This window comes from Oncorhynchus clarkii, chromosome 6 (genome assembly GCF_045791955.1).
Source record: "Oncorhynchus clarkii lewisi isolate Uvic-CL-2024 chromosome 6, UVic_Ocla_1.0, whole genome shotgun sequence".
Lineage (NCBI taxonomy): Eukaryota > Metazoa > Chordata > Actinopteri > Salmoniformes > Salmonidae > Oncorhynchus > Oncorhynchus clarkii.
In genome coordinates, this window is record NC_092152.1 from 12,755,176 (window position 1) to 12,772,855 (window position 17,680).

The following is a 17,680-nucleotide window of genomic DNA, read 5'->3' on the forward strand; positions in this document are numbered from 1 at the left end:
CAGACCACACAGCTCACATCAATTCCTCCTATCTGCGTGGTCATTTTCTAGGGTGTTTGTTGGTGGTGGTGTTTGGAAAGGGAGAGAATTAAATGAGACAAGAGGAGATGATCTGGTGGGTTTACTTAGAGAAAATGAGACCTTCTCAGCCTGTTAGAGAGAGAGAGAGGGAAAATTAACCAATAGGGAGAGACCTGGGCATTTTAGATCCACACCAAACCTCTTCTAAAGCTCACAGTGGTCAGTTTCCCTCGGAGCTCACAGTGGTCAGTTTCCCTCTGAGCTCACAGTGGTCAGTTTCCCTCTGAGCTCACAGTGGTCAGTTTCCCTCTGAGCTCACAGTGGTCAGTTTCCCTCTGAGCTCACAGTGGTCAGTTTCCCTCTGAGCTCACAGTGGTCAGTTTCCCTCTGAGCTCACAGTGGTCAGTTTCCCTCTGAGCTCACAGTGGTCAGTTTCCCTCTGAGCTCACAGTGGTCAGTTTCCCTCTGAGCTCACAGTGGTCAGTTTCCCTCTGAGCTCACAGTGGTCAGTTTCCCTCTGAGGTCCTTACCTGAGCTGGGGGTGATGACTCCAGGCCTGAATCCTAACGGAGCCTGTCCGGGGGGGTACCCTGCGCTCCACTCCACCCTCACCGCTCCAAATAACCCAGTCCTGTACACCAGCGCCTCACACACACCCGTCTCCACACTGGAGACCTGCAACGCCAACGAGACAAAGCCCACCTACACACACACACACACACACACACACACAGGAGGAATAGGGAAAGATGTGACACAACAGTTCCATTAAAGCCCAGTACAGATCTAACAACCTGTGAGACAAAGCAAAACTACATAGTATGAGAATGTTGTGTTGAAGAACGTCTGACTAAAGACGGATCAAAAGGACAAGATGAGTGTTGGAGACCATTTCCACGGTAACGGTGCCTCTGTAGAATGAGGTGATGCCATTATGAGTGTCCACAGCCCTGTGTACCGCTGTAATGCTTTTATAATACTGTCTGTTAGCGGAAGAGCTGGTAGTGGTGGCTAGCTAGGTCAAAATGCTAAGTCTATTTCGTGGTCAGCACCAAGCTGGTCAACTGACTTTGAAAGGCTCATGTAACATGTACTTCTTCTAAGGTCATGACTGAGAGAGGTTGTGTGTTCACAGGGAGGTGCTACCAACCGCAGAGCAGTAATTCAGTTACATACAGAGCATCCTCCCATTCGTCTTTCCAATGTAGTGGGAGTGGAGATGGGTTTCAAAAAGGGTGTAACTACGCCTCCTAGTGGCTAACAGGGGAGCCACACATGCAGCACTTACATCTTCCCCGTTGGGACAATAGTAAGCTCCAGAGTCAAGTTTCCCTATATATATACAGGTCTGGGATCAGCTTCCCATAACCTAATCCTAGCCATAACCATGAATGCAAAACTGAACCAAGATCAGCATTTAGGTGCAACTTCACCTTACTCCATAAAGTTATTGACTGATACCTCAGCGCTGGCTGCTTCCTCTGGGACGGTCACTATGGCGACCCTGGCCTCCAGTAGGAGGCGAGGTGGGGAGCTGAAGAGAGGTCCCAGGAGGCGCACGTCTGTAAGCTCCAAAGTAAAGTTCACACCCACTGAGAGAAACACCTAGAAGAGAGAGAAAACTTTCAGCCTGGTAACCAGGACTACAGAGGCAGGGTCAGTGACACAGCACTAGAAGACAGAGAGAGAGAGACATCCAGCCTGGTAACCAGGACGACAGAGGAAGGGTCAGTGACACAGCACTAGAGGACAGAGAGAGAGAGACATTCAGCCTGGTAACCAGGACAACAGAGGCAATATGGTTGCCATGGTTTTATATGATTTTGATGCATCAATGGGGGATCATGCACTCGTGCTATGAATATACTCATACATTTGGTCTTGAGTATATCTTTGAGTCCTCTCTTACCTGAGTACTGATTGGCACTGAGTCAGAGGCTGAATCCTCTCCATGCTTGATCAGGACTCTCCCCACAGCCGCCCCCCCTAGCAGCTCCTGTCCATTCAGCCCAGGCCCAGTACTGATCCGGTAGCCCACACTGGCGTTGCCGAAGGCCCCAGCCTGGCGCGTCACGTTCAGGGCCAGGAGTCTGACCAACCCGGCTCCCCTCCCCACGACAACCACCGCCTGCCGCTCCGCCGCCAAGCCGAACACGCCGTGCGGCTCGTCGTTGGCACGCACCCTGAAGAGGGTGGTACTGCGGTTGGTGTTCAGGGTGGCGCCACCCTCCACGGAGCTCAGCCGGAGCAGGTAGAGCTCCTCTAGCTCGGGCACGGCATCAGGTAGAAGAGTGAGGACCACCTCTGCCCCCCTCTGGCCATCCAGGATAACCACGGAGCCGTTGAGGGCCGAGAAGTCCCCCGTTGTGTCAGAGTCACTCAGGATCTGCCAGTGCACCTGAGAGACACACACACACATCTATAACATACCTGTAAATTGGCTGTATATTTTATCGGACAGACAGTGTAATGAACTCGGCTCATACAGTCTCCCAGCAAACCTCAGTTAAAGGGACACACTCAAAGCCGGAGCATTGCCCTTAAAGCCATATTCTGTCTGCAACAGTATGATGTCACCCTCGAGGTGGTCGTACCGTGACGTTGCCCATGACACCGTGTCTGCGCGTGATGAGCAGGGAGATGTTGAGCGGCCCCTCGCCGGATGTGGGCTCACTGTACACACGCTCTCTAAGGTCCTCCTCTGTCAACTCAACTATACCATTAGGGTCTCCAAACTTCTCAATCTGAGGCACACACACACACACACACACCAAACCAAGAGAAAACCACATGTTGTCGCCACGATTCAGAGAATCTTAATATCAATAAGAGCCTGTGAAGTCATTTCAATATAATGGTTTTAATACAACTGGGGTTCGTATTAATATTGAGATGTCACTCATTGGGACTGTGATGTACCTTGAGTGTGACAGAGCCAGCTCGGGGGTCAATGTCCATGTCACCTGAGAGGAGTTGAAGCACGACCACAAAGGTCTCTGCCACCTCCACCTCCGCATGGGGTAGAATCCTGAGATCAATGGTGCGCAATCCCCCCTCCCCGTCTCTGAAATGGAATGATCCGTTCACAGGATCTCCAATGTCTGTGTTTACGGGTGGCAAGACCTCTTTGGTGTTGGGACCCAGAATGCTCCATGTTACCTGAGGAAAGGAGATCAATGATTCCGATTGGCTGGTATGCATCTCTCTCATGCTGGCAAAGACAAGAAGACTAGATTCATATTACTGCCAAATATATTCGGACCAATCGTTCCCTTATGAAAAATACAGAATCAAGACATTACCCGTTGCATAGTCTAACAGGTATGGCAGTGTGATTAAGTTTAGCATGAGTGATGGTTATCTGGCAGAGAAATGGTGACAGTGAACAAGCTCTTGTACCTCTGTCAGAGACAGAACATGGCAGTTAGACACTAGTGGCCGATTCCGCAAACACAAATTCACCTGTCCTCTGGACTAAAAAAACACTTTCACTGGAGATTCTCTGTGGAGCGTTCTTTTTAGTCTGTGTCTGGGAAACCATCCCGAAGGTGACTGAGGCTACAGACCTAACAAGAGGGAGACAGAGTGAGGGGGAGTGTCCCAGTAGGCTTACCGTAGCGTTGCCTACAAACCCCCCCGCCCTCTCCAGGTGCAGGCTGAACTTCAGGGTACTGTTGGGGTTCACCAAGGTGATCACACTCGCGTTCAGGAAACGGACCACGCCATTGGGCGAGTCGCTCTTGGCGATGGTAACCCTGGCAATCAGATGAGTACCCAGTATGGCTCCGCCCGTGGCAACTGACAGCTGGATCTCAAACGTCTCGGCGTCCTCCCTGGGAGAAGAGTTATGACTGCATTACTGCTCTTTCATGTTCACATCCATCTTCTAATAGAATGTCCTAGACTTCAGATATACCAAATCTCAGATATACCAATCTCAGATATACCAATCTCAGATATACCAATCTCAGATATACCAATCTCAGATATACCAATCTCAGATATACCAATCTCAGATATACCAATCTCATAGGAATAACATGATCACAAAATGTGCAGCAATACCACAATCAAATAATGAAACGTTGTTTCGTGGCTGGGAGAGGAAACATTTTAAAGGTGATCTGTGGAGAGACAGAGAGAGACAGAGAGGGAGACAGAGAGGGAGACAGAGAGGGAGACCGAGAGGGAGACAGAGAGGGAGACAGAGAGGGAGACAGAGAGGGAGACAGATTTACCTGTCCTGGTCGTCTATAATGGACACGTTGATGTGACTGGTGTTGTGGCCATGGAGGAAGGTGAGCGAGCCGTTGCCCAGGATATAGTCCAGACCGGCCTTGGCAGTCAGACCCCTAGAGGTGTACTCTGCTGTGACCAGGCCGTAGTAACCCACCCTCCTCACCACCGGGATGGACGCACTGCCCACATCCTCCTCCACTGGAGAGAGACGAGGGGAGGATCAAATACAATCAGTGCATCCCAAATGGCACCTATGGGTCTCTGGTCAAAAGTAGTACACTATGTAGGGAATAGGGTGCTATTATGGACGGGGACAAATGTACACTTTAATACTGTATTGTAATATTCCTTACATATTGCATTCATCCAATCACCACTCTCAGAATCCCTCTATTTTAATAAGGTCCATTACATATTAAGAGGATGAAATTACATTTGCTAAAGTGATGCCTGATACTAATAGCTATGTTGAATAGTGTCAACGTGTGTGTGTGTGTGTATTAGAGGCTGACCTGTGATGTTGACATAGTCAGGGAGGAACTCCAGAACGCCCTCTGAGTTGTCACTCTTCTGGATGACGATCATGACGGAGGAAACATTGCCGATGGCTGGAGGCTGGTCTCGTTGCAGGCCGTGCTCCCTCACACTGAAGTCCACATTACTGACCACAGGAGGGGGACAGAGGTCAGAGACAACACCACTCCGTCTCACACCCAGTGATGTAAAGGAAAAAATAAATAGATGGATAACACTGATCTCCGTTTGTGGTGAAAGGTGGGTGAACGTTCAAACTAAATAAAAAAGGTAGGTAAAACAGCATTAATCTGCGTTTACCCTCAACTCTACCACAGCTCCCACCACAGAGACCCACACCTTCCACCTCACTTACAGTGAAATCCACATTTCTGACCACGGCATTTTGATCACTAACCAGGTTTGGGATTCTCCTCCCACAACTAAACCCCACATCAGCAGCTCAGGGTAGAAGTTGTCCTTAGCAACAGATCTAGGATCAGCTTTCCCTCTTCAACCCCCCTAACCTTAACTAGAGGACAGGAAGCACAGAAATTACTCTAGATCACTGTCCAGGGTCTACCTACCTGTCATTGAGGAGCTCCACTGTGGTGATGTTGAGGTAGAACTCCTCAGGTCCCTCTGGGAGGTCGTCGTCATGGATGCTCAGTGTGACCCCACGCGTAGTCTGACCTGGGCCAAACAGAAGCCTACCCGAGGCACTGGTGAAGTCCACTCCACTGACCGCTACACTGCCTGCTGTCTGGTAGGTTACCCACACACTCCCAAACCTGCCCATGGAGCGCACCACTGTTACATTGACCTGGTGGAGAAGAGAAGGTGGAGGAGGAGGGGGCAAAAATAGGCAGTCATATCATCATATGATGACTCTTGACTAAAACACAGTGTCACGTGCCTCTCCTTGTTCGGGCTGCGTTCGGCGGTCGCCGTCACCGGTCTTCTAGCCATCGCCGATCCACCTTTAATTTTCCATTTGTATTGTCTCATCTTCCTACACACCTGGTTTCAACACCATCATTACATGTTGTGTATTTAACCCTCTGTTCCCCCCATGTCCTTGTCCGGAATTGTTTTTTGTGGTGCTTGTGCACGTTATGCTGGTGTGTAACGGGTTTGTCTGGTATTGTTTTTTGTAGTGCTTGTGCACGTTATGCTGGTGTGTAACGGGTTTTGTCTGGTATTGTTTTTTGTAGTGCTTGTGCACGTTATGCTGGTGTGTAACGGGTTTTGTCTGGTATTGTTTTTTGTGGTGCTTGTGCACGTTATGCTGGTGTGTAACGGGTTTGTCTGGTATTGTTTTTTGTGGTGCTTGTGCACGTTATGCTGGTGTGTAACGGGTTTTGTCTGGTATTGTTTTTTGTGGTGCTTGTGCACGTTATGCTGGTGTGTAACGGGTTTTGTCTGGTATTGTTTTTTGTGGTGCTTGTGCACGTTATGCTGGTGTGTAACAGGTTTTGTCTGGTATTGTTTTTTGTGGTGCTTGTGCACGTTATGCTGGTGTGTAACGGGTTTTGTCTGGTATTGTTTTTTGTGGTGCTTGTGCACGTTATGCTGGTGTGTAACGGGTTTTGTCCGGAATTGTTTTTTGTGGTGCTTGTGCACGTTATGCTGGTGTGTACGGGTTTTGTCTGGTATTGTTTTTTGTGGTGCTTGTGCACGTTATGCTGGTGTGTAACGGGTTTTGTCCGGAATTGTTTTTTGTGGTGCTTGTGCACGTTATGCTGGTGTGTAACGGGTTTTGTCTGGTATTGTTTTTTGTGGTGCTTGTGCACGTTATGCTGGTGTGTACGGGTTTTGTTTACCCATTGATTTATTGTTCTGTTTACGGTGGTTTTGTTTATTAAACTGCGCCGTTGTAAATCAGTTTTTTGCTCTCCTGCGCCTGACTTCTCTGCCGCCAGTACACACCCCCTACACACAGCTAAATGACTTAATTTACACTTCTGACTATCAACCATTCTATTGCTCCCTCAGCCCACCCTCCCTCTGATAGGACAGGTCAGACCATTCCCAGGCTCTGATAGGGCTGGTCAGACCGTTCCCAGGCTCTGATAGGGCAGTTCTAACCAGTTAGACATCCTCTAGTGAGTTTCAACAATGTGGTTGTTTAAGATCATGGCCCAAGACTGCCCAGGCGCACTCACCTTGCCCTCCTCCTCAGAGGCCGTGATGAGGCCTTGGACAAAGGAGAACAGGCCGTGGGGGAGATCACTGGCTGCCATGGTGACCGTGGCCCTCTGGGCCAAGGGGCTGATCCCTGCCCTGGGCGTGACTGAGGTCAGGGCCAGCTGGTACACACGCCGCTCCTCTGCTGTGTCATCATCCAGCACCTGAAATTACAACAACAACAAAATCAGCCTGTGACCCAATATCCATACTTGGACACTGTTGAAAATGCATGTTCAATACAATAGGTTACATCACTTCACTCTAAGTAGCAGTCAAGTATTGATATTGGGACACAAATTACAATTTACATTGGGAAATACATTTTCACTTAACAATAAGATGAGGTATGATAAAACAAGAACATAGCGATGAATATCATTCCATAGTCAGAGAGATTGTCATACTTTGAGATGTATGGTGGCGGCAGACTGTCTGTCCCTCATGGTCACCACGCCAGACAGCTCCTCAAACTCAGAGGCCACAGCAGGAGTGATGTTCCAGTACACCTGGATCTCTCCAAAGATGCCAGGGCCGCGTACAAGGCTGAGACACACACACACACACAAACACACACACACGCACACACACACACAAACATAATGGTATCATTGCAACATGCATTTGGTCGACATCATATTAACCAAAAGAAGACTTTCTCAAAGGCACAACAGAAATATTCTGACCAATGAACATATGTGAGGCTTTCCCATGAGCCAGTGATATGTGTGTGTGTAACTGTCTGTATGTGTACCTGACCAGAGCAGTCCCATTATAGTCTCCCTGAGGTTCTCCGATAAGGATGCTCCTGGAAGCCTCAGCGATGCCCACTATTCCCAGGGCTGCACGGTCTCCCAGGATGGTGATGGTGGCTGACCCTACAGACACACACCAACCCAGGGGACACAGTTCAGTCTAATGCCCTCCTCTGGTGCTCCTTACACACAAGTTGCCTCTAGGCGTAGATCTAGGATCAGCTTACTCCCTCAATCCAAACCATAACCATTAGAATTTAAAACGCAGAAACTGACCTCAGATCAGCTTCTAGGGGCAACTTTATCCCTCCCCTCTCCATAGACCAGAGACTGTGTGTATGTTTAAACACAGTGAGGCAGCCAAAGACACTGACCATTAACGGGGTCGATTACAGCACCACTCTTGGCAGCCAGGAGCTGGACAGTGAAGCTCTCTTCTCCCTCCAACACAGCGTCAGCCAGAGCCCGGATCACCAGCGTTCTCCAAAACTCTGTCTGAGGTTCACAAAGTCTCCCATCAGTGTCTTCCCTACAAACTGCAGTTTCAACTTCTAAGATAAACTGTACATTTAGCACCAACTATTATTACATTTGGTATCAATTATTACCAAGTAGTTACCTAGTTAGTTCACGTATAGTGTAAAACACTGTTAACTGACCTGCTATCATCTTCCCTAGCCACGCCCCCTACTGACCTCATTGAAGACCAGTGTTCCGTTGAGAGGTGAAAGGTCATCCCGGGCAGTGTCCTCCAGGCGCCACATCAGTGTCACCGCCCCCTCGCCTTCTGCACTTCGCACCACCGTCAGCGTTGCCATGGCAGCCGGGTCACTAGTGAACTCTGGCTCGCTGATAGTGAACTAGAAGGAGATTTGTTTACTTAGCATAATAATGGTTTACAATAAGGTTGTATTGGATTGGAAAATACAATCTCTTCCATTGTCTGTAGGGCAACTTGTTGGGTGACAATGAGTTGTGACTCACAGTCTTCTCCTGGAAGCCGAAGCTGCCCAGCGGTGAATCGTTGGGTGGGATGGTGACGGTCACAGAGATCTCCACCCCCAGCCTGGCTCCACCAATAACACGCATTAGAGTCACACTGAAGTGCTCCACAGACTCCACCTCCGTGTCATCCACGATGCTGATGTCTATTATGGCCTGTCCCTGCAAACAGAACCAGAGTTTATTTTACCTGAGGTATACATCTTATCCTTCATAGAAGCTCAACTAGACTTAGTGGATCGAAGTTACATAGGTGACATAACTTAACTATGTGATCTAACAGGAGAAACTCTCTAACCATAGTTGTAATCAAATCACCTGTCCATCTTGAAAGGTGATATTCCCAGAAGAGGGAGTGAAGTCATTGAGACTGGTAGTGATTGGCCGAGCCTCCCAGTACACCACCACTCTCCCAGTCCTGCCAGCCAATCGCACCACTGCTAGATGGAGGACGTTTCTGGGCGGAGCCACCTCATAGGCCAGCAACCCTCCAGACTCTTCCTAAGAATTAGACACAGAAACAGAGTTGGAGCATTAAAATGCCTATTTGTACCATAGGGTTAACATACCCATTTGTACCATAGGGTTAACATACCCATTTGTACCATAGGGTTAACATACCCATTTGTACCATAGGGTTAACATACCCATTTGTACCATAGGGTTAACATACCCATTTGTACCATAGGGTTAACATACCCATTTGTACCATAGGGTTAACATACCTATTTGTACCATAGGGTTAACATACCCATTTGTACCATAGGGTTAACATACACATTTGTACCATAGGGTTAACATACCCATTTGTACCATAGGGTTAACATACCCATTTGTACCATAGGGTTAACATACCCATTTGTACCATAGGGTTAACATACCCATTTGTACCATAGGGTTAACATACCCATTTGTACCATAGGGTTAACATACCCATTTGTACCATAGGGTTAACATACCCATTTGTACCATAGGGTTAACATACCCATTTGTACCATAGGGTTAACATACCCATTTGTACCATAGGGTTAACATACCCATTTGTACCATAGGGTTAACATACCCATTTGTACCATAGGGTTAACATACCCATTTGTACCATAGGGTTAACATACCCATTTGTACCATAGGGTTAACATACCCATTTGTACCATAGGGTTAACATACCCATTTGTACCATAGGGTTAACATACCCATTTGTACCATAGGGTTAACATACCCATTTGTACCATAGGGTTAACATACCCATTTGTACCATAGGGTTAACATACCCATTTGTACCATAGGGTTAACATACCCATTTGTCCCATAGGGTTAACATACCCATTTGTACCATAGGGTTAACATACCCATTTGTCCCATAGGGTTAACATACCCATTTGTACCATAGGGTTAACATACACATTTGTACCATAGGGTTAACATACCCATTTGTACCATAGGGTTAACATACCCATTTGTCCCATAGGGTTAACATACCCATTTGTACCATAGGGTTAACATACCCATTTGTACCATAGGGTTAACATACCCATTTGTCCCATAGGGTTAACATACCCATTTGTCCCATAGGGTTAACATACCCATTTGTCCCATAGGGTTAACATACCCATTTGTACCATAGGGTTAACATACCCATTTGTACCATAGGGTTAACATACCTATTTGTACCATAGGGTTAACATACCCATTTGTACCATAGGGTTAACATACACATTTGTACCATAGGGTTAACATACCCATTTGTACCATAGGGTTAACATACCATTTGTCCCATAGGGTTAACATACCCATTTGTACCATAGGGTTAACATACCCATTTGTACCATAGGGTTAACATACCCATTTGTCCCATAGGGTTAACATACCCATTTGTCCCATAGGGTTAACATACCCATTTGTCCCATAGGGTTAACATACCCATTTGTACCATAGGGTTAACATACCCATTTGTCCCATAGGGTTAACATACCCATTTGTCCCATAGGGTTAACATACCCATTTGTCCCATAGGGTTAACATACCCATTTGTACCATAGGGTTAACATACCCATTTGTACCATAGGGTTAACATACCCATTTGTACCATAGGGTTAACATACCCATTTGTACCATAGGGTTAACATACCCATTTGTACCATAGGGTTAACATACCCATTTGTACCATAGGGTTAACATACCCATTTGTACCATAGGGTTAACATACCCATTTGTACCATAGGGTTAACATACCCATTTGTACCATAGGGTTAACATACCCATTTGTACCATAGGGTTAACATACCCATTTGTACCATAGGGTTAACATACCCATTTGTCCCATAGGGTTAACATACCCATTTGTACCATAGGGTTAACATACCCATTTGTACCATAGGGTTAACATACCCATTTGTACCATAGGGTTAACATACCCATTTGTACCATAGGGTTAACATACCCATTTGTACCATAGGGTTAACATACCCATTTGTACCATAGGGTTAACTTACCTATTTGTACCATAGGGTTAACATACCCATTTGTACCATAGGGTTAACATACCCATTTGTACCATAGGGTTAACATACCCATTTGTCCCATAGGGTTAACATACCCATTTGTACCATAGGGTTAACATACCCATTTGTACCATAGGGTTAACATACCCATTTGTCCCATAGGGTTAACATACCCATTTGTCCCATAGGGTTAACATACCCATTTGTACCATAGGGTTAACATACCCATTTGTACCATAGGGTTAACATACCCATTTGTACCATAGGGTTAACATACCCATTTATACCATAGGATTAACATACCCATTTGTCCCATAGGGTTAACATACCCATTTGTACCATAGGGTTAACATACCCATTTGTACCATAGGGTTAACTTGCCTATTGGTATTCATTCACTCGTTGGTCAGAGCTTTCAGATAACCTCTAAACCTTAGAGCACCATATAGTTACTGTTGTAAGATGTTGTGACATACTTCAGAAAGGAATGGAGTGTTCTATTCAAGGAGAATAAAGGAATGGAGTGTTCTATTCAAGGAGAATAAAGGAATGGAGTGTTCTATTCAAGGAGAATAAAGGAATGGAGTGTTCTATTCAAGGAGAATAAAGGAATTGAGTGTTTTATTCAAGGAGAATAAAGGAATGGAGTGTTTTATTCAAGGATAATTGTGTAGCATATGGGTAGAGATAGTAGTGTAAGGTATTACCTGGGAGACGTTGAACTGCAGGACCCCCCGTGGGTCATCGTTCTCCTGGATGGTGACCTCAGCCACCTCCATGCCAGGCCTCTTCACACTGGGCTGGGCCGCCCCCGTCAACCCCCCCACTAGTTCCACGCCTGTGATGTTCACCAGGAAACTTTCAGCCAGCTCCGGAGCCTCATCCTGGTTGATACATACACACACAGCCCTCACGTCTGGAGGACCTGACCAACGCTGTGGGGTATGGTTGCCTGCTATATTAGGAGCAAAGAAAACCCAACCCACAGACAGGAACTACTGATCTTTCCCATGTTCCACTTCTAAAGAGCCTTTATTCCCCAATCAACCTTAAAGAATGTTGGCAGTTTCAGAGCACATAGAAACCCGGTCCATGTTTTTCAAAACTTCCTCCCCGTCTAAACAAAACACAAAAGTGGTTACCATTAAAATAGCCACTCAACACTGCAATTTACTAGGAATGGATCTATTCCGATGGGAAATAAGTAGTGGGTTTCCTCTGTGGCAGACCCAACACTGGTGGTTTTAGACCTAGTATGGACCTAAGCTGTAGGCAAAAAGCAGCCAGAATAGGCAGAAAGCAACCAGAACAGGCAGAAATCAGCCAGAACAGGCAGCCAGAAGAGGCAAAAAGCAGCCAGAATGGAGCCAGAACTGACAGAAAGCAGCCAGAACAGGAAGAAAACAGCCAGAACAGGCAGAAAGCAACCAGAACAGGAAGAAAGCAGCCAGAACAGGCAGAAAGCCACAGTGTCTGCTGAACCAATCTAGATTTACACTGCTGGGGTGGAAGAGGAGAAGGAGAGGAGGAGGGTCCGGTCCCCAGTCATCCCAAGATGAGTCTTGGAGATGGTTTGTCCATAAAGTAATATTCTATCATGTTCTATTCTATTCTACTATATTATATGCGTACCGGTAGTATGGTGATGGTGATGAGGGCAAGGGTGGCGTTCTCCTTCATGATGACGGTGCCCTCCCGGGGTGTGTAGTCCTGTGGGGCGCTGGCCTGGTTGGAAGGGGGCTTGGATAGGGCTGATCCTGTCTGGTAGTGCACTGCCACCTCCCCAGAAGCCTCCTGCTCCCTCACAATGGTCAGGGTGACATTAGTGGGACTCTCTTGGGTGAAAAGCAGAGACAAACATGTACGAGGAGCATTAGACAACTTACCTAAAACGTATAGCCTGAACAAGGACAGAAACAGATTGGATAATGTGTAGTAGTGAATCACACCAACATCATAGTGCCTGTCAAATCAAGTAATGATCGCTCATGACAACCTACTTTACACAAGTAACCAAACACTTCAGTAGCTTTAAAAATGTACATTGTTCAAATAGGGTTTATTTTTAACTATACACATTAGAATTTTTTTTCCCACTGTATAAATAAATGTATAACAATACAAACAGCTGGCTTCTTACTCTGAGGCTCCTGTGTGAGGAGGTACTGGGAGTCCTGGTGCCAGCCTATCAACCCGTAGGGTGAGCCGTTGGGCAAGATGGTGAGGAGGGCCTGTGCTCTTTGGGGGTCAATCAGCGCTCCCCTGGAGTGCTGGTCTAGGCCCACCGTGGTGACATCCAGCAGGGTGATGGTGACCCTCTCCTTCAGCTCAGGGATGCTATCTGCTAGCACTGTCAGATTGATGGTAGCCACTATCTGGTCCTGGGAAAACGTCACCTGAGAAACACGGTAGAGGACAACAGGGTGGATGTCTGTTCCTCTGTAGCTCAGCCAATCCAGGAAGTTAATTTGCAACCAATGAACTAAACTAGAAATGGCACATCAGTTGTTTGGTATCTCTTCTATTTCTCTATATCGTACACATGGAAGTTAGCCATGAGAGAGAGAGAGGTGGAAAGAGAGAGACTCACCACTCCTGACGTGGGAAAGATATCTTCCAGACTGCCGTTGGCTGCCCAGTGGATGGTCAGTCTCCTGAAGGTCCCTCTCCTCCTCTCAACACTCAGAGAGACATGGTTGCCCTTCGTCAACTCCTCCACTTCCACAGATAGAGAGCCCTGGAGAGACAGCATCAATGTCAGTATGCACTGTAATATCATAAAGATTTTTACCATTCAACTGTATTAGAAAATAAAATATGAGCAGAAAGCGTTAGCACTATAAATTGATGTACGTATAGACATAGAAATGCAAGCAACCGAAACCTATTTGGAAATTGACAGTGAATCAGAGTTAAACAACAGAGAGTACCTGTGTGAAGCCTATGACTCCATGGGCGTCATCATTGGCTGGAATAAGCACGGTCACCTGACCACCAAAGCCAATCTCAGCCCCTCCCTTGGGATTCTTCAGGACCACCCGGAACTGTTCGTCTTCCTCTGGGACATCGTCGTCGACGACGTTCACCGCAATCTCCAACTCCTGGTCACCGGGCACAAAACGCAACTCGCCATAGCTGAGAGTGAAATGCATTACGGTCAGAGAAGACAGCCACTGAAGAATGAACGAAGAACAACAGGCACAAGTGATGATGTAAGTGCCAATTTCCTCAAAGTTTGATCAAACATATGACCAATGCCTCTGGTCTGAATGTAATGGGTTGCCATTGGAACAGTGGGGCACATCTGTACCTGGGTATGAAGTCGGAACGGTTGGCGACAGAGGTGAGCTCATACATAGTGGTGCCTGAGGGCTCGGTGGCTGCTAGGAGGCTCTTAGTGGTGTTGATGTAGGGGAGAGGGAGAGAGAGGAAGTTGGAGGCTGGAGGAGACGTGAGCACCAGGGCAAACAGCGTGATGTCAGACCTCCAGGTGTACAGCGCTGAGCCGTTGCTCCCGGCCAGCATTAGATGGGCTACGAGACACACAGAGAGACACACAGAGAGAGAGAGAGATACAGCGAGAGAGAGAGAGAGAGAGAGAGAGATATAGAGAGAGAGAGATACAGATATACAGAGAGAAAGATACAGAGATACAGAGATACAGAGAGAAAGATACAGAGATACAGAGAGAGACAGAGAGAGAGAGATGATCAAAATCCAGAAAAAAAATCCAGAAAAGAGCCATTAAATACTAAAACCACCTAAAAGGAAGCAATTCCCAAACCTTCCATAACAAAGCCATCACCTACAGAGAGATGAACCTGGAGAAGAGTCCCCGAAGCAAGCTGGTCCTGGGGATCTGTTCACCAACACAAACAGACCCCACAGAGCCCCAGGACAGCAACTCAATTAGACCCAACCAAATCATGAGAAAACCAAAAGAGAATTACTTGACACATTGGAAAGAATCAACAAAAAAACTGAGCAAACTAGAATGTTATTTGGCCCTAAACAGAGAGTACAGACTGGCAGAATACCTGACCACTGTGACTGACCCTAACTTAAGGAACGGCTTTGATTATGTACAGACTCAGTCAGCAGTGGTTCCTCCTTTAGAGGTTGCGAGTTTACGCCGCAGGACATAGAGGTCATTTGTGGTTTAGTACGGTACCCTGCGTCACCACTTCATTGCTCCAGACCAGCGCAAGGGGGAGTTAGAGCACTGATTATGCTTTTGGGTCCTACTGTGTCTCTAACTGACAATGAATGTGCGACATACACCTAAATAGAAACAGATAATTGTTCACGACTGGTTAAGGTTTTTATTATTTTATTTAGTTGGATTATTTTGCTCTTACTGTAGTCCTGTAGGCCACTCTCGAACAGTCATGTTGTACAGTGTCAGAGTGGCGCAATAGTCTATTACACTGCATAACTGTGCAAGCTGTGTTGCTACAGATGCTGGTTCAATACCCGTATTGGTCTTGACTGGGAAACCCATGAGATGACAGTAGGTTTTTGTTTTTTCTACCTCTAAAAACAGAAATAAATCATTCTAAATTCTAAATGACAAACTGGCTTTATTTACAAATTAGTAACAATGTCTCACCCTATGTTCAAGAATGGCCTTTTCCCTCACTCATTTTACATCATTTGAAAACAAAATCATCTCTAAAATATTTAAGTTGCATTACACTAATAATGGAGCTGACTAGGGAAACGTTCTGTTCTGTTCTTAGTGCCAGTCTGCACGTTCAGACTAAAACAATGTAACTAATAATGGAGCTGACTAGGGAAACGTTCTGTTCTGTTCTTAGTGCCAGTCTGCACGTTCAAACTAAAACAATGTAACTAATAATGGAGCTGACTAGGGAAACGTTCTGTTCTGTTCTTAGTGCCAGTCTGCACGTTCAAACTAAAACAATGTAACTAATAATGGAGCTGACTAGGGAAACGTTCTGTTCTGTTCTTAGTGCCAGTCTGCACGTTCAAACTAAAACAATGTAACTAATAATGGCATCTTTATGCTTCCATTAATAAAATAATGATAAAAATACTCTTTCAACATGCCAATGTTTATTTAGTTATGGATCCATAACGAATTACTATGGGAACAAATATCACTGAATTACAGAAATATCCTCCAATCCTCTTTATGTAATTATTGGCGTAGAGTCACGTCATATTTTTCGTACTGTTGGCCTACCGTAGGCGACATGAGTCTCACTAGTGTTGAGTAATGTGCTGTTAAACGTGGTGTAGGTCTTATTTATTTAAAGAGCATATTGAAGTTAGAAGCAATAGGATTTGAAGCAATAGCCTACAACTATTTTAGCACCATTTCGCGGAGCTCTGAGACAAGCATGGGAACAGGTCTTGATAAATCAATGAGATTGTTATGTTCACTTCATCTCCGTTTGGGTATTGGTTAGGCTAGAATTTAAAAAATAGAGTGCAGAAATGTTGTGCTTTTAGTGTGACCTTTATTTAACTAGGCAAGTCAGTTAACAATAAATTCTTATTTAAACGGACAGCAGACTCCTTCCTCCCCGTCTGGCAATTGAACCCCTCTAGTACAAACATTATTGAAAGATATCAAATGTTTCTCAAAGATGACCTCTGGTGGTCAAACTAGCACTAACTAGCATTAATGGTACCAGTGGTTCACACTTAAATAACATGCCATAGAATTAAGAATAGAATAACATAGCATGCCATAGAACTTCAAAGGACGAACCACTGTAGCCTTGCTATTGAGAAAGGCTGCCATAGCCTGTATTCTCTTGAGAGCCAGGTCTGCCTATGTGCACACTGCCCACAAAATGAGGTGGAAACTGAGCTGCACTTTCAACCTCTTGCCAAATGTATGACCATATTAGAGACACATGTGTCCCTCAGACTACACAAACCCACAAAGAATTTAAAACCAAACCCAATTTTGACAAACTCCCATGTATATTGGGTGAAATACCATCACAGCAGCAAGATTTGTGACCTGTTGCTACAAGAAACAGGCAACTAGTGAAGAACAAACACTACTGTGTGTGTGTGTGTGTGTGTACTCACTGATCCCTGAGGGTAGAGTGAAGGGCTGGGCAGAGGCCAGGCCAGGGTGGGAGATAGACTGGCTGTGCTGGGGGAACAGCTGCTGGGAACCCCATACAAACACCTCACAGGAGGAAGAGGAACCTGGGGATAGGAACACACACACAGACGAGCGGACGGACACACACACACACACACACACACACACACACACTGCTTTATGTTAGCCCTCAATTCTTTCACGCACAGGTGGTTCTGTTAGGTATGACACACCCAGCTACTATAAATGACATCCTCTGAGCCTGCCTGTGGTTCTCCATTGGCCTACGACACTGAAAAGTTTCCCATTGGCCTACTACACTGAGCGGTTTCCCATTGGCCTACTACATTGACAGCTCTTCCGTTTCAACAGGCTCT

General features: G+C 46.1%; 1 protein-coding gene across 1 annotated transcript in view; it reads right to left on the bottom strand.

The window, feature by feature from the left end:
• LOC139411912 (adhesion G-protein coupled receptor V1-like) overlaps positions 1-17,680 on the bottom strand; it is a 213,606-nt gene that overhangs the window by 118,420 nt on the left and 77,506 nt on the right. Inside the window, exons 49-71 of the mRNA XM_071158667.1 lie at positions 17,285-17,407; positions 14,529-14,751; positions 14,149-14,353; positions 13,809-13,955; positions 13,359-13,614; positions 12,851-13,053; positions 11,926-12,102; positions 9,036-9,218; positions 8,700-8,879; positions 8,411-8,575; positions 8,090-8,210; positions 7,715-7,838; positions 7,368-7,506; positions 6,939-7,124; positions 5,361-5,596; positions 4,773-4,921; positions 4,260-4,458; positions 3,635-3,854; positions 2,941-3,180; positions 2,616-2,765; positions 1,931-2,419; positions 1,483-1,626; positions 552-723 (exon numbers count right to left, since the gene is read on the bottom strand). Coding sequence (XP_071014768.1) covers positions 552-723; positions 1,483-1,626; positions 1,931-2,419; positions 2,616-2,765; positions 2,941-3,180; positions 3,635-3,854; positions 4,260-4,458; positions 4,773-4,921; positions 5,361-5,596; positions 6,939-7,124; positions 7,368-7,506; positions 7,715-7,838; positions 8,090-8,210; positions 8,411-8,575; positions 8,700-8,879; positions 9,036-9,218; positions 11,926-12,102; positions 12,851-13,053; positions 13,359-13,614; positions 13,809-13,955; positions 14,149-14,353; positions 14,529-14,751; positions 17,285-17,407 — 4,431 coding nt within the window. The remainder of the gene's footprint in view (positions 1-551; positions 724-1,482; positions 1,627-1,930; positions 2,420-2,615; positions 2,766-2,940; positions 3,181-3,634; positions 3,855-4,259; positions 4,459-4,772; positions 4,922-5,360; positions 5,597-6,938; positions 7,125-7,367; positions 7,507-7,714; positions 7,839-8,089; positions 8,211-8,410; positions 8,576-8,699; positions 8,880-9,035; positions 9,219-11,925; positions 12,103-12,850; positions 13,054-13,358; positions 13,615-13,808; positions 13,956-14,148; positions 14,354-14,528; positions 14,752-17,284; positions 17,408-17,680) is intronic.